At 42.7% G+C, this 16,761-nt stretch overlaps 1 protein-coding gene across 1 annotated transcript in view; it reads right to left on the bottom strand.

Annotated features, from left to right (window-relative positions):
* Window positions 1-1,536: 1,536 nt before the first annotated feature.
* LOC139406822 (kinesin-associated protein 3-like) overlaps window positions 1,537-16,761 on the bottom strand; it is a 51,839-nt gene continuing 36,614 nt past the window's right edge. The window contains exons 14-20 of the mRNA XM_071149884.1: window positions 14,185-14,350; window positions 13,419-13,544; window positions 13,045-13,143; window positions 10,602-10,687; window positions 6,801-6,990; window positions 5,579-5,672; window positions 1,537-2,249 (exon numbers count right to left, since the gene is read on the bottom strand). Of these exons, the coding sequence (XP_071005985.1) occupies window positions 2,150-2,249; window positions 5,579-5,672; window positions 6,801-6,990; window positions 10,602-10,687; window positions 13,045-13,143; window positions 13,419-13,544; window positions 14,185-14,350 (861 nt within the window). The 3' untranslated portion in view covers window positions 1,537-2,149. The remainder of the gene's footprint in view (window positions 2,250-5,578; window positions 5,673-6,800; window positions 6,991-10,601; window positions 10,688-13,044; window positions 13,144-13,418; window positions 13,545-14,184; window positions 14,351-16,761) is intronic.

Here is a 16,761-nt window from a genome sequence, read left to right as displayed (position 1 = left end):
TGAAATGTCAACACCATCCAGTGCATGTACATAACATTTTACACTGGCAATTTGGGAAGGGGCTGTGCATATTCTTTGTATATTTAACAGTTAATTGCTAGCTAAATGTAATTAATTGATTGTTTTCAGCTACTTTTGTGCTCCATAAACTCGGCTATTAACCCTTCAGTGCTAAAGGAAAAACGCATTAAATGTGTTTTATTTGACTATAAAACAATAAAGGTTATTTTATTTAAATTAACACACAAGCACTGGACTGCTGGCTGGTTTTTCTAGACTTCATACAGTATTTTATAGTTTCTCAGACTCTAAAATTGTTCATGGATAAACAAAATTATTGCCACCCTTGATAAAGACTGTATAAAATAAATAATACAAATACTGAGTGTACAGAACATTAGGAACACCAGCTCTTTCCATGACAGACAGAATCCAGGTGAAAGCTAAGATCCCTTACAGATGTCACTTGTTAAATCCACCTCAGTGCCGATGAAGGAGACAGGTTATAGAAGGATTTTTAAGCCTCTAGACAATTGAGACATGGATTGTGTGTGTGCGCCATTCAGAGGGCAAGACTAAATATTTAAGTGTGCTTGCTTTATTTCCTCTACGACATAAGTACCTTATGGTTGACTCTTCTTTGAGTCATAAAAGTGCATTGAAATCGCATACTTTGAAGAGGTGTGTGGCCACTTGGAAACACCAGTTAGTCCTCTTACGTTGCACCTACCCCACATTTTCCAGGAAGTCTTATGTTACTGAATGTATCCAGAGTATTTTCAGATTTCATTATCAACAAATGCAGTGAAAAGTATAGTAAATGTAAAATGCACATAAAATCAACAGTGTAATGTTTGGATTCAGTCGTGTCAGGTGAACTGTTGTGTACTCACCTTTGGTCTAATAATTTCCCCATTATCTCCAAACTGTTCCCTTTCAATATTTATTCTGTAAGAAACATTGAAATGTATCCCTATCCATATAGGCCATTTCCGTTGGGTATAAATGGTTGAAATGAGATGAACTTAAAGGCCCAGTGCAGTTCTGTTTAATATATACTTACACTATGAGGTTGGGATAACACTGGGAAATTATGATAATGCCCTTTTGGTGTGAGCTGTTTGAAAAGACCGCCTGAAATTTCTGCCTGTTTTGGTGGGATGTAGTTTTGGCATTCCATGGTGACATCATATTCAATATGATTTGATATGGAGATAAAAACAGCTGTATTGGACCTTTAAAAAAATTATAATATTTACATGTTAAAGGGTGCCATTCATTTTGACACGTATCTTTTTGAGAATTGTTTTTATTATTTGTTAAACAAAATCTATTTCTGAGCAATTGCACAAGTATAAAATCATTTTCAAAACAATGAGCATACAATATAGCTCAGTATTTTTATGATTTATTTTATACCCTTTTCTTTGCTCATCTTTGAGGGTGCCAAGGACGGTACAAGGAATGGTCACCTAAATATTGCACCACAGAAAAATTTGTTCTGACGAGCACCAGGCACAATGAAGAGACAACACAACAAATTGTTAATTTATATAAAAGAAAACAGTTAAATAAACATAATTACTGAATGTTTGTACAAAGGCAAAGTAAAACTGTCAGTCTCATGAATGAGGTCACCTATAAAAAGGACCGTCACAGTCACTGGACTATTAGAATAAGACTGTGCAATACCAACCAACCACCTCTACTTCGGAAATGTAATGTGTGGAAAACATCCTATGGAAACAAAGCAGCGCTCATCCTGTATAAGTTAACTTTAGTCTTAAGTATGTGTTCTTGTATTATGGTACATACTTATAGTGAACAGATTGAGATAAATGCAAATATATTCCAATTAAAGCTCAAAACAAATTGCCATTTTTTATGACCTTAACTAGAAAAATATTGTTTTCCAGAAAAGCGTTTGGGTAGCTCAAGATGTAATGTTAGCATTCAATAAAACAGCAACATCATCACTGCTAGAGTTTGGAATAGAGCACTTGAAGCGACTAGCTGTTAAACACACAGTAGTAGTGTTGATACACTCATCACTACGTAGCGTAGCGAGCTACACGGGAGATAGCTGTTGTCAGTCTGTGCGGTGTATTGAACCCAATTTGACCTGGTTGATCTGGAGGCCGATTCCAGCCTAGCTGTAGAAGAACTGCTCTTCTGGCCGGAAGCCGGAAGCCGTGGCGGGGCGCTGTCCAGAGGTCACCGTCGACTGTCTAAATGTATCGATATTCATACTGAAGGGTTAGAAACACACACAGACAGGAGTCGACATCATGTGAGATGGTTCTAAATACCACCACTAGGTGGCATTCTGAGACAGTGAAACATACAAGGACACAAACAAAACATGGTAAAAGGCTTCGTAGTATAATTGAACGTTAAGTGAAAGATCTTTAAAAACTTTACGCAATATTAATCTGCTCTAATACAGGGTTCTGACATAACAATGAAGCTCTGTGACAGGGCACCTGTAGCTGCAGGGGTAAACAGTGGAGGCAGCCAGTGAGCCAACTACATAAAAACAGCTAAATGTCAAAACACAGCTCCGTTAGAGACCAACAGCCAGACCCGTCTAACCTGCATGCCCTCACTCCACCCCTCCAGCAACCCCAGCCTATTTGGGGGATGATAAAGGGGCTGTAGCTACAACCATACAAATCAGTTACTATGGGGATGTGGATACAGAGGAAGCAAGGCTGGACGATTTCACGGTTGGTCGTCTCTCTGCTGTGACCAGCTGGTCTGACCGTTCAGCTGTGCAGTGGGGTCAACATGACCGTCTTGTTACCTCGGACTGGGTGAATTAACCAAACAGCGTGATGGATAAACTGCCCCTCGACAAACGACAGCATGTCCCCTTCTCTTGCACTCCACCCTCAAACCTTCTCTCTCGGTCTATACACTGTCAGCTGTTGGCTGGCCGGGCCGACATCCTAAGGCTCATTAAAATACGAGCTGTTTGCTTTGCCCCTGTGAGCGCCCATAATCATGTGTTGTTTTTAGCCCAAATCACTTTGTGATCAGTTACACACGCTGTACCACCCCCTCTTCCTCGTGCCCCTTCCCAACCTCTACCTCACTGGGCAGGAATATGTATTTTTCATCTCCGCTCGGCTGTCAGGGGGGATTTGAGAGGCAGGCTAAAGGAGGCTAAGAGAAACACTGGAGAAACACCAGCGCTCTGAGTCAGACAACCTGCTTGGATAGCTTGCTGCCTCACAGGCTGCCTTGATAGCACTGTCTGACTGCCTGCCTCACAGCCTACCTGGAAATCCTGCCTGCCTCACTGACCATCTGTCTGACTACACCCTGGGCCTGGGAAAAAGAGAGAGACATAACCTGACCTCAGGTCAGGGCCTGCAGTCTGGTTCTGGTGGTGATGAGGAAAGGATTAACACAGTGGTATTCAAACGTCGGGGTCGCGATGGAACTGCAGCAGGGTTTATTGAGTAAATGTAATTATTTTTATTTTGATGAGATGAAAATGCAATGAATTGAAGGTTCTGTTGATGTAAAGATCCAAATTGACAGATTTTAAGGTTGTGTCATTAGATTTGGAGTGTAGTGGGGTTTTTCTTTGGGGGAAAAAATGGGTTCCCAAAAAAGTTTGAATACTGGTTTAAAAGGCGCACGTTACGATAAAGAGGGTCAGTTGATCAACAACTCACTCACACACTTCCTCATACGAGACATGGAAATCAGCTCGTCTCTCACCTCCATTCCAGGCATGCGTGTGTGTTGTGACATTTTAAGAGAGGGAGGGTTATGTTAGCAGACAAAGGGCCCTCGTTTTTCCACCCTGGTACTACAGGCCCCAGTGAACCCGGGGTGAGGTATGGGGACACATTCTACAGAGATCATAGTGCACAGGAAGAGAAGCAGGCCCTTTTTCCTTTTTTTGCTCCCCTGACCCTCTGCTCCCTCATACGTCTGTCCCCTCCCACCTCGCCCGGCCCTCTCACCCGAGATGCTTTGATCTCTCCCCTGGCTGTCACTCCTCAGGTTACAGCTACCCACTACACAAGTGCTAAATAACCAGCTCCCCCCTCCCCCTCTTTTTCCGTCTCACCTGATTGCAACACCGTTCTGTTTTCCTTTAGTTTTACATTCCTTAACACTCTTGACTGTCAATCACTGACAGTCCTTTCAAAGCGCTCATTGATTTGCCTGTCCGCGTGTTGTGGGGGGGATCAGAAACCCTCCAATCTCACGCTGTTGTGCACCTCTAGTAAAACCCAGACACTTCTCTTTCCACACGGGGACACGAATGGCACCCTCGCTTAGCCTCTGTCGCCTGGCCCACTGAGGCTTCTGGGACTTATTTGAACTTTCTTTAAAATAAAGGACCCGCTCCTTCCCACCGACCCGGGACTAGAGACATTTTATATAGTTCATATAAAATAGCTCATTATGATATTTATACAAATAACAGTGATTGTATTAAACCCATTTAAAAGACCCCATTCACACCATGTTTCACACAGTTTTAAATAAGCGCTGGAGCTGGCTTTGATTATTGTGTTAACCTGGACCACTCCAGAGTACACTGGCCAAATTAAAACACTCTTACAGATGCCAATTCCCCCAGCTTGCTCAGTATATTTAAAAGGTATCAGTTACAAAGAAATTTGGGGAAAAAGCCTCCTACTCGCTTGCTCTCTCTCCGTTCCCTTCCCTCGCTCTCTCTTTGCTATCGGTTTCTCCTTACCTCCCTCCCCTCTCCTTCATCCATTTGAAAGCTGAAATAACTGTTGCATGGATTCAGCACAATGTCCTGCTATCTGCTCTACACAGCAAGCCTCTCAACAGCAGTCAACACAAACATACTCCGACAGGAAAAAACATTTATGGCACGCAAGATGTTTGATAATAAAAAAGACAAATTACTTTTAAAAAACTCCCCATTTCCTCACCCATTCATCATTTTAACAGCATGTCAAATGACTTCAACTTTACATATTAGGCCTGTTTAAGACAGCAAAAATCAAAGGATAATATTTGTTTTATGATAAATATAAATATTTATTTAATTGCAGACTGTATCTGAGCCTCAACAGTGTAGAGCAGAGTGTGTGTTTATTCTCAAAGCTCCAGTATTGCTGTTGATGGCCTTCTGGGATAGTGGAGGACTGTTGACACAGCCCCTGCCCCTGGTTCAATAACAAAGATCAGCGAATACTGGAGAAGAATAACACCGTTCACCAAGCAGCAGAGACTGAGGCTGAGACGGTTTGCTATGGGGTCATTGTCCTGCTTCAGGACAGCCTGTCAGTCCCATGTGGCTCAGTAGGTAGAGCATGGGTTGTGGGTTCGATTCCCATGGGGGACCAGCACGGAAAAGTATGAAAATGTATGCACTCACTACTGTAGGTTGCTCTGGATAAGAGTGTCTGCTAAATTACTCAAATGTAAATGTTAATGCAGGAGAAAGACAACCAGCCCTGCTGTGGTTCTCCAGCGGATGGTGGGGTGGAGGGGGGAGAGGTGCAGCTCACCGCCAAGAGGAGCCTCTAGGGGATGGGGATAGAGGTGCAGTCCAACCCCTGACCTACTCTGAGCTCACCTGCCTGGGAAGCCTCCAGCCTGGCCCATGTCTCCATTCTGGTAGCCTATGAAGAACTCTGGGCTGATGGTACTGTCTGCTGGGATGATCCCATCTGGGGAGAGACATACAACTCTTAAGTTAGAGACAAGTTTTCTATTGAGTGTCTCAACTCTCGCTCTCCGTACCTGCACTGTGGAAGAGGTTGAGTCTCTCCAGTATCCCTCTCTCGCTCTTTACCCCTCTCCCACCCTCCTCCTCTTTCTCTCTGTACCTGCGCTGTAGAAGAGGTCAGGTCTTTGCCCCCCTTTCTCCTTCTCTACCTCCCTCCCTCTTTAGGGGAGCGTGGGGTAAGTTGAGCCAAAGGGGTAAGTAGAGCCACCCTTGTTTCAAGGAAACCATACAGAAAATAAATAATTTGACCAAATATTTAGGAAGAGGTCATCATTTCATGGAGTCTATGAAGGAAAAAGTGGTAAGCGGGTTAGGTCCAAAAAACAAGTCAAATTAATTTGTGTTAGTGGTTTCATGATGCTTGTATCTAAAGCCAAGTTGATCATTATTTTTTGTTGTTGTATACATCAGTTGGGTTCTCTATAAGCTTCAATATAAGGTCATAAACCTGTGTGGGTTAATATAGTCAAAATGTTTGCCTTGCGTAAGTTAAGCCAATGGCCATGGGGTAAGTTGATCCAATGGTTGAGCCAATGGCAAGTTGAGCAAGTTGTGTGCCAAGTGTTTTCTTCCCAGGCGTAATGCAAGGCCTTATTGCTGGGATAGGAGGTAACAGGACCTAGCCTATGTATGATAAGTGTTTAAAAAAGTGTTTGTCAGGTGTTATAAGCCGGTGTTAAAAGATGCTTAAAATGATTAAAATGACAAAAAGCGATTGTGAATGTATTGAATTTTGTTTGGGAACTAAAGATAGACATGGTTAAAACAAGGTAGTGGTAAATATTTCATTCAGTACAGAAATTTGAAGGTGGCTTAACTTTCTGTTGAAGTTGTGCCAAGAGACCACTTTTTTTTGGGACAAGCTAGGTTTTAAAAAACTAATGTTTACATGACTTCTGATTATTTCCAGGGACACACAACATCCTGAAATGTATGTAGAGATCTTTGTTAGAACAAATACTATATTTCCCTTGACTGAATGTAAAAAAAAAAAAAAAAAAAGTGATGTTACAATGTAAAAAAAATGGTTCAACCCCACTCTCCCCTACCTGCCTCCCTCCCGCCGTACCTGCACTGTAGAAGAGGTCGGGTCTCTCCAGAATGTCTCCGTTGTGCATGAAAGGTTCCCCGTCGTCTCTGTACATGAATGGTTCCCCGTCGTCTCCCATGGCTCTGTTGTCCACCATCTCTAACCACTGGGAGTTGTGCCAGCGGAACTTCTCACTCTGGATCTTCCTCCCCCACTCTTCATCATACTCCTACAGCAGGAAGAGAGAGCGACAGAGCGCGCGAGAGAGCGACAGAGCGCGCGAGAGAGCGACAGAGCGCGCGAGAGAGCGACAGAGCGCGCGAGAGAGCGACAGAGCGCGAGAGAGAGCGACAGAGCGCGAGAGAGAGCGACAGAGCGCGAGAGAGAGCGACAGAGCGCGAGAGAGAGCGACAGAGCGCGAGAGAGAGCGACAGAGCAGGAGAGAGAGCGACAGAGAGCGCGAGAGAGGAGTATGGGTTACTGGAGGTTCACACACACAGATAAAAACAGACAGAGTCATACACATGAATGCAAGCACACAGGCAGGTATGCACACACACTGAAAGCACTATATGGAAATCCACCATCTTCAATTGATTGAACCCCAGCCTTAGGAGCAAACAGATGCACTCTGTATAAACGGAGAGAGTCCACCGAACTGAACTGGAAGTGTAATTGGCTGTAGAAGAGTGGCTGGCGGGGAGTCAGCTAGGGCTGGGGGACCAGCCGGACCACTGACCACCATATTGGTCCATCTCAGCAGGGAGGGCCAGATCCTCCACAGACTACTACAGCATCCCACAATGCACTGCTCTGTGTGCCTGCACCCTACTGATGCTGTTACTAATAAAAACCTGGCGCGGTGAGATGGATGGGACTGCGATGGGGCTGTGCGTGTGTGTAGAGCTTGGCCGAGGAAGGCTGAGGAGGAACACAGATTCTGTTTTCCTTTCTCTGCGTGGGCCATTTGGGAGAAAGACCCTCTTTGAGCCGATGTGCTCCACTCGGCCAGGCCCTGCAAATTAATCATCCAGATGCAAAGCAGAGCCCCCTGGGCACTGACAGCCACCCAAGGCCCAGGCCTCAAACGGGCCCATTGTCACATCGCAGGGCCGCTCTCCGTCCCCAAAGTGGCAGTGACACTTTTTGTCAAGCTGCAGATTTATCACGTCTAAAGCGGCTTAATGACTACACGGCTGACTTCCCCTGGACCATTAGTCTGTAGTAAGGGTTTTATATGAAGCTTAATCCATCATAACGAGAGAGCTGAGTTAATGACGTCTCAGAGGGAAGGAGCCAGCCGATATAAAACAGTACTCATGGCATTTCCAATGTTCCTCCTCAGAGAAAACCTGAATCTAAGAATTATCCTCATGAATTATCCTTCTGTCTGACCTAGTAGAACCATCTATACGTAGATTTTTCTCTCTCTGTGGGGTGTGTGTGGACACAATGATCAGAGAGGAAACATTCAAGAACGTACAATAAGGTAAGGTAGCCTGCAGCTCTGCTAAGGTAGCCTGCAGCTCTGAAAACTAATGATTTTGTGTGTGTGTGTGTGTGTGTGTGTGTGTGTGTCTGTAGGGTCTGCTTTTTCGCTCACCAACAGCGTCCTGTTACGACACTCTCCAGAGCCTGTCCTGGTCTTTCATGTGGTTCACATCTTAATAGTTCTCACTGATAATTTCAATGAAACACTTCCTCTCCCCCACGACCAGCTCCACAACCCAGCTGTAATCTATAGCTAATTACACTGATCTCAGGCCTGTGACAGATCACACCATGACTGGGACATAACCACACAGGAATAGAATGTACCAGTCCATTCAATCTAAATGTTACAATTAGAGAGATAAGTAATGCATCTTCGCAAGTACTTTGTTGATTATGCCGTTATCTGGAGTTTTTCCTGGCTAGAAAACAGTTTTTCCTGGCCTGCATTAAACAGGGACGGATCAGGACAACATAGAAAATCTGGAAAACCAGAATTCTGGCCAGTTTCAGTTAGAAATGAATGGGAGGAAAATGTCAGAATAACCATACTTATGTTCTAAATAGTAGGCTTCTTGAGTATGTGAAAATCTGTTTTATATTATTTGAAATATCTCAAATGTAGCATGCTTTAAATGCCAGGATTACAGTTGGAAGTTTACATACACTTAGGTTGGAGTCATTAAAACTAATTTTTCAACCACTCCAAAAATTTCTTGTTAACAAACTATAGTTTTGGCAAGTCGGTTAGGACATCTACTTTGTGCATGACACAAGTCATTTTTCCAACAATTGTTTACAGACAGATTATTTCACTTATAATGAATTCACTGTAACACATTTCCAGTTGGTTTACATACACTAAGTTGACTGTGCCTTTAAACAGCTTGGGAAATTCCAGAACATTATGTAATGGATTTAGAAGCTTCTGATAGGATAATTGACATAATTTGAGTCAATTGGAGGTGTACCTGTGGATGTATTTCAAGGTGTACCGTCAAACTCAGTGCCTCTTTGCTTGACATCATGGGAAAATCAAAATAAATCAGCCAAGACCTCTGAAAAAAAATTGCAGAGCTCAGAGGTCTGGTTCATCCTTGGGAGCAATTTCCAAACACCTGAAGGTACCACGTTCATCTGTACAAACAATAGTACGCAAGTATAAACACCATGGGACCACGCAGCCATCATACCGCTCAGGAAGGAGACGCGTTCTGTCTCCTAGAGATGAACGTACTTTGGTGAGAAAAGTGCAAACCAGAACAGCAGCAAAAGACCCTGTGAAGATGCTGGAGGAAACGGGTACAAAAGTATCTATATCCACAGTAAAACGAGTCCCATATCGACATAACCTGAAAGGTCGCTCAGAAAGGAAGAAGCCACTGCTCCAAAACCGCCATAAAAAGCCAGACTACGGTTTGCAACTGCACATGGGGACAAAGATCGTACTTTTTAGAGAAATGTCCTCTGGTCTGATGAAACAAAAATAGAACTGTTTGGCCATAATGACCATTGGGGAGGCTTGCAAGCCAAAGAACACCATCCCAACCGTGAATCACGTGGGTGGCAGCATCATGTTGTGGGGGTGGTTTGCTGCAGGAGGGACTGGTGCACTTCACAAAATAGATGGCATCATGAGGAAAGGAAAATTATGTGGATATATTGAAGCAACATCTCAAGACATCAAGTCAGGAAATTAAAGCTTGGTCGCAAATGGGTCTTCCAAATGGACAATGACCCCAAGCATACTTCCAAAGTTGTGGCAAAATGGCTTTAGGACAACCAAGTCAAGGTATTAGAGCGGCCATCACAAAGCCCTAACCTCAATCCCATAGAACATTTGTGGGCAGAACTGAAAAAGTGTGTGCGAGTAAGGAGGGCCTACAAACCTGACTCAGTTACACCAGCTCTGTCAGGAGGAATGGGCCAAAATTCATCCAACTTATTGTGGGAAGCTTGTGGAAGGCAACCCAAAATGTTTGATCCAAGTTAAACAATTTAACGGCAATGCTACCAAATACTAATTCAGTGTATGTAAACTTCTGACCCATTGGGAATATTATGAAATAAATCATTAGTATTAGGATTAATTGTCAGGAATATTGAAAAAATGAGTTTAAATGTATTTGGCTAAGGTGTATGTAAACTTCCGACTTCAACTGTCAATACTCATTTCGGCTTTTCATCTGGAAAAATTCACTGCACACTATTGAGGAAGAGAATTGTCTGTGCTTGACAACAGCTGATAATCAGAATAGGGGAAGTGTTCTACAAAAATTAACAAAATGGCAGGGAACAAGCACAATTGCTTACTGCATACGTTTTAACTAAACAGATATAGATACTTACAGCGATGATGTCCAGTGTGTTGTCACAGACTTTTCGTATCTCTGCGTTCTTGTCGTGCATCAGGTCAATGAGGTAGGCGGGAGCCTCTGGAGAGAGTGAGTCAAGGAGAGGACAACAGAGAAAGGGAGGGATGCATTCTACACTTTCTGGGGGATAATTTTGCTGTTCCTTCTACTCAAACAGATCATTCAATAGTGTCTCTTTAATCAAGATCACAGTTACGGTATGGTATTTGATGGAGAAAGAAACAAGAGAGAGGAAATACTGCTTTTGCTCTTTAATTTATAGAAAGCAGACATGAGACAGTTGCCCTGTGGCCAAACGAGCAACTATTACATTTCCTGTGATGAGAGAGAGATATGGTAAAGCAGAATAACTCGCCCAAGGCAGACCACTTGGTAGAGATCCCTCTGTAATATTCTCCATAAAATGAAAACATCAAATACAGTATTTCTGCAAGCTATTTGTAATTTAATGCCTGTCACCTCAGATCACGACTGTGTAGTGTGGAGCACTGAGGTCATGGATGGGGTAACCGAGGTTGCCATGGAAAGACACATTGAAAGAAGCAGACGGGATATAGGGTGATAAATTGTGTTACCATGGTAACCAATAGTAACAACATGGTAAATAAATAAGGACAACATTGAAAGCCATTAAGGAAGATATTTGAGGGTTATTTGGGCTGTAATTCTGAGGTCTATATCGAGGTAAATGTAGGTATATTGTGGCATATTGAGGTAAACTGGAGTATACTGCAGTAAACGAGGCCATATTGAGGTAAATTGAGATACATTTATCCCAGTTTATCTCAATATACTGTATGTAAAATTACAGTAGATATATTGATGTATCCTGAGGTATATACAGTTGAAGTCGGAAGTTTACATACACCTTAGCCAAATACATTTACACTCAGTTTTTCAAAATTCCTGACATTTAATCCTAGTAAAAATTCTCTCTTAGGTCAGTTAAGATCCTCACTTTATTTTAAGAATGTGTAATGTCAGAATAATAGTAGAGAATTATTTATTTCAGCTTTTATTTCTTTCATTGGGTAGCCTTCCACAAGCTTTCCACAATAAGTTGGGTGAATTTTGGCCCATTCCTCCTGACAGAGCTGGTGTAACTGAGTCAGGTTTGTAGGCATCCTTGCTCGCACACGTTTTTTTCAGTTCTGCCCACAAATGTTCTATGGGATTGAGGTCAGGGCCTTGTGATGTCCACTCCAATACCTTGACTTTGTTGTCCTTAAGCCATTTTGCCACAACTTTGGAAGTATGCTTGGGGTCATTGTGCATTTGGAAGACCCATTTGCGACCAAGCTTCCTGACTGATGTCTTGAGATGTTGCTTCAATATATCCACAATAATTTTCCTACCTCATGATGCCATCTATTTTGTGAAGTGCACCAGTCCCTCCTGCAGCAAACCACCCCCACAACATGATGCTGCCACCCCCGTGCTTCACGGTTGGGATGGTGTTCTTTGGCTTGCAAGCCTCCCCGTTTTTCCTCCAAACATAACGATGGTCATTATGGCCAAACAGTTCTATTTTTGTTTCATCAGACCAGAGGACATTTCTCCAAAAAGTACGATCTTTATCCCCATGTGCAGTTGCAAACTGTAGTCTGGCTTTTTTTAATGGTGGTTTTGGAGCAGTGGCTTCTTCCTTGCTGAGCGACATTTCAGGTTATGCTGATATAGGACTCGTTTTACTGTGGATATAGATACTTTTGTACCTGTTTGCTCCAGCATCTTCACACGGTCCTTTGCTGTTGTTCTGGGATTGATTTGCACTTTTCGCACCAAAGTACGTTTATCTCTAGGAGACAGAACGTCTCCTTCCTGAGTGGTATGACGGCTGCATGGTCCCATGGTGTTAATACTTGCGTACTATTGTTTGTACAGATGAACGTGATAACTTCAGGTGTTGGAAAATTGCTCCCAAGGATGAACCAGACTTGTGGAGGTCTGCAATCTTTTTTCTGAGGTCTTGGCTGATTTCTTTTGATTTTCCCATGATGTCAAACAAAGAGGCACTAAGTTTAAAGGTAGGCCTTGAAATACATCCACAGGTACACCTCCAATTGACTCAAATTATGTCAATTATCCTATCAGAAGTTTCTAAAGCCATGACATAATTTTCTGGAATTTTCCAAGCTGTTTAAAGACACAGTCAACTTGGTGTATGTCAACTTCTGACCCACTGAAATTGTGATACAATTAATTATAAGTGAAATAATCTGTCTATAAACAATTGTTGGAAAAATTACTAGTGTCACGCACAAAGTAAATGTCCTAACTGAAATGCCAAAACTATAGTTTGTTAACAAGAAACTTGTGGAGTGGTTGAAAAACAAGTTTTAATGACTACAACCTAAGTGTATGTAAACTTCTGACTAGAACTGTATTGAGGTTTACGGTTGTAAGAGGGAGGATACGTGTGTACTTAATGATGACATCCCTGGTGGCTTGGTGGAACACCATCTGGTAGAACACATAGACGATCTGACACACAAACTCATCGTCCTCCTGTTGGGCTACAGGCAGAGAGGGGTGAAAAAACTGACACACAAACTCATCGTCCTCCTGTTGGGCTCACGTCCACAGAAAGACTGTATGTCCATACAATCCCTCAACCAGCAAGCTAATACAAGTCGATGTACTGTATATATTGTATCATACATTTCACTCCATTTCTTCATTACTACTCATATTGTAGCTCACATAGCATGTCAGTTTGATCATAACTTGCAGGCATTTTAGTAGGATAACCCCTCCTTCTAGCATGTGCAGGCCTGGGCCTACTACCTACAGTTGAGCAGCTCGATGAGGGCAGAGATGATGCCAGACTTGGCCATCATGGCAGCACAGGAGTCGTCCATGGACACCGTCCCTATCATGATTACCACCTCTAGGATCAGGTCATCCTCTGCCGAGCCTGGTGGGGGTGGGGGGCAGAGGTCAGGGGTCACAGAGATCAAAGCTGAGAAGGGAAAAGTCACTGTGTGATATCACTGTGTGTGTGTGTGTGTGTGTGTGTGTGTGTGTGTGTAAGATCGCTGACATCATTCAATGATGTTGGATCAGTCAGTGATAGTGATAGAGTGATGAAGGTTATGGGTTAGGGATTGGAGAAAGCCATGGGATAGAATTATTTCAAATTGAAAACTTGTGGAATGGCCGTACAGTATTTGCTTGTCTCAAGATCTTCAGGCTGAATGCACCTGTAAGTTTTAGCACCAGTCCTCCTTCCCCCCTTTCTCACTCTCCCTCCCTCACCACCTGGTTTGAGGCAGTATTTGAGGCTTACCTGGTTTGAGGCAGTCTTTGAGACCTACCTGGTTTGAGGAGGTCTTTTTTTTAAACCTTTATTTAACTAGGCAAGTCAGTTAAGAACAAATTCTTATTTTCAATGACCGCCTAGGAACAGGGACAGAATAACAGGGACAGAATAACATTTTTACCTTGTCAGCTCGGGGATTCGATCTTGCAACCTTTCGGTTACTAGTCCAACGCTCTAACCACTAGGCTACCTGCCGCACCACAAACGCCCCCTTTGAGGCGGTTTCTGAGCCTACCTGGTTTGAGGTGGTCTTTGAGGAAGGGCACCAGGTTGTACTCCTTCAGCACCAGTTCCCAGTCCAGGTCAGGGATGGTGAGGTTAGCCAAGGTCCCCAGACACTCAATCACATACTCTTCCCTCTCCTGCACTCCCGTCTGAGCAGCCAAGTCACCTACGTAGTCCTGAGGGGGGATCAGAGGGAGGTCAGTTACCATAGAGACAGAGGTCAGGGGTTCCCAAACATTTTTGGCCCACGACCCCATTTTGATATAAAATTCTCACGACCCCAACAAAATGAAAAATGATGGAATTAATAATTGGGGCTATGACAGTAAATTGCAAATTAGTCTGACTTCCTTTATCTTATCTCACCACCACACATTCACTGTGGGAAAGATTAAAGTGCAACGGTCAAGTATGGCCTTTTACCGCGATTTAAGGGCGCTCTCTGGTTGAAACGTAACTTTTAGATTTGAATAATTTTCATTTAGATTTTTAACCTCTTGAAGATAGGGGGCACTAATTTTATGTTCAGAAAAATAACGTTCCCAAAGTAAACAGCCTATTTCTCAGGACCAGATGCTAGAATATGCATATACTTGACAGATTAGGATAGAAAACACTATAAAGTTTCCAAAACTGTCAAAATATTGTCTGTGAGTATAACAGAACTGATATTGCAGAAAAATCAAACCAGGAAGTGGTTTCTATTTTGAAAACGCCATGTTCCATAGCCTCCCATTGCTCCATTTAAAGGGATATCAACCAGATTCCTTTTCCCATCGCTTCCTCAAGGTGTCAACAGTCTTCAGACATAGTTTCAGGCTTTTATTTAGAAAAACGAGCCAGAACGATAACATCGCGTCAAGTAGGTCACATAAGTTTTGCTCACGCAACAGAATTTGGACAGCTATTGTTATTCCCTCTCCTACTGTGAAAGACATTTGCGGTTGATATATTATCGATTATATATTTTTAAAACAACCTGAGGATTGATTACAAAAAACGTTTGACATGTTTCTGTGGACATTACGGATTTTATTTGGAATTTGTCTGCATTGTCGTGACCGCTCTTTCCTGTGAATTTCTGAACATAATGCGCCAAACAAACGGAGGTATTTTATATATATAAAAATTATCTTTATGGAACAAAATGAACATTTGTTGTGTAACTGGGAGTCTCGTGAGTGAAAACATCCGAAGATCATCAAAGGTGAACGATTCATTTGATTGCTTTTCTGATTTTCGTGACCAAGCTACCTGATGCTAAGTGTACTTAATGTTTTGTCATGTGATCAATAAACTTACACAAACGCTTGGATTGCTTTAGCTGTAAAGCATAATTTCAAAATCTGAGACGACAGGTGGATTAACAAAAGGCTAAACTGTGTTTTGCAATATTGCACTTGTGATTTCATGAATATGAATATTTTTAGTAATATTATTTGACTGAGGCGCTATGCTATTCAGCGGTTGCTGTTGACAATTATCCTGCTTAAGGGATGGGTAGCGTCAAGAAGTTAAGGTCAACTGCACAATGATTGAGAGACCAAGATTATTTTTTTTGCCAGGATTTTTGAAATTCTTCCACGACCCCATTTCCATATCAGGTGACCCTGTATGGGGTAGATGGAGCCTAGCTATGGATTCAGCTACTAGTATAAGAACAAGCATAGATATGGAGCCAGTAATCTACAAAACCCAGAACTAAAATCTTGCGTAATTGCTTCCGATGCTCAATTAAGTTCTGGGAGGAGACTAACGCAAAGTCTTCACCCTGAGGGAAACTCTCTGAAAGTTCCAAGCAGGGCCAAATGTTCCCTCCCCTTCCAAAATTTGAAAGATCGTGATTTGCGAAATCGTGATTTATCCAAATGATCAGTGACAAAAAAATCTGCGTACCGGAACAAAGTTATTTGTTAGTCTTGCATCCCACAGTCTGTTGACAGTCTCTATTACCATATTACATGCATCTGTCCATGAGAGATTATGGATTCAGTGATACTATTATAAGAACACAGATCATGTTAGCCTGTCTAGCCCTACCTGCCTATATCAGTTATGGAAGCTACAAAAAAAACTGAACTCCTCACGGGCGGCAGCAGTGGCTCATGGGTCTGCATATCCATACCCACACACATGCAGTCAGAGCCGGCCCTAGCCTTTTGCCCCCCAGCCCCTTTCCACCCTACCTTGTGAGCAAGACATTTTAGTGGCCCTCCTCTTGACAGCGGAGAGAACATATGTAGGTTTTGGAGTTAATTTCCTGCTATTTTACACATTTTGCCATGGGACGTAGAGAAAATGTTGCAATGTTATAACTCATTTTCATGCAATTCTAGTCATTTTGAAATGGGGTGGGGAGAAATGTTTTCAGATTTTAGTGATAATTAACTGTCTGTCAGTGACTTAAGAGAAACTGCTGAAGCAATAACCCATTTTGAAATTGGCACATTGTGTATTCTACTATTCTAACTCGCAACAGTAAGAACCACGACTGAGTTCCAAAAATATATATATTATGATCCGCAGGCCTACAAAAGGAGGGCCCCGAGCGACAGTTGACCATCCCTGGGCTATATCTATACTGAGC

Source organism: Oncorhynchus clarkii, chromosome 4 (genome assembly GCF_045791955.1).
Source record: "Oncorhynchus clarkii lewisi isolate Uvic-CL-2024 chromosome 4, UVic_Ocla_1.0, whole genome shotgun sequence".
Lineage (NCBI taxonomy): Eukaryota > Metazoa > Chordata > Actinopteri > Salmoniformes > Salmonidae > Oncorhynchus > Oncorhynchus clarkii.
This window is presented reverse-complemented; position numbering and strand designations above follow the sequence as displayed.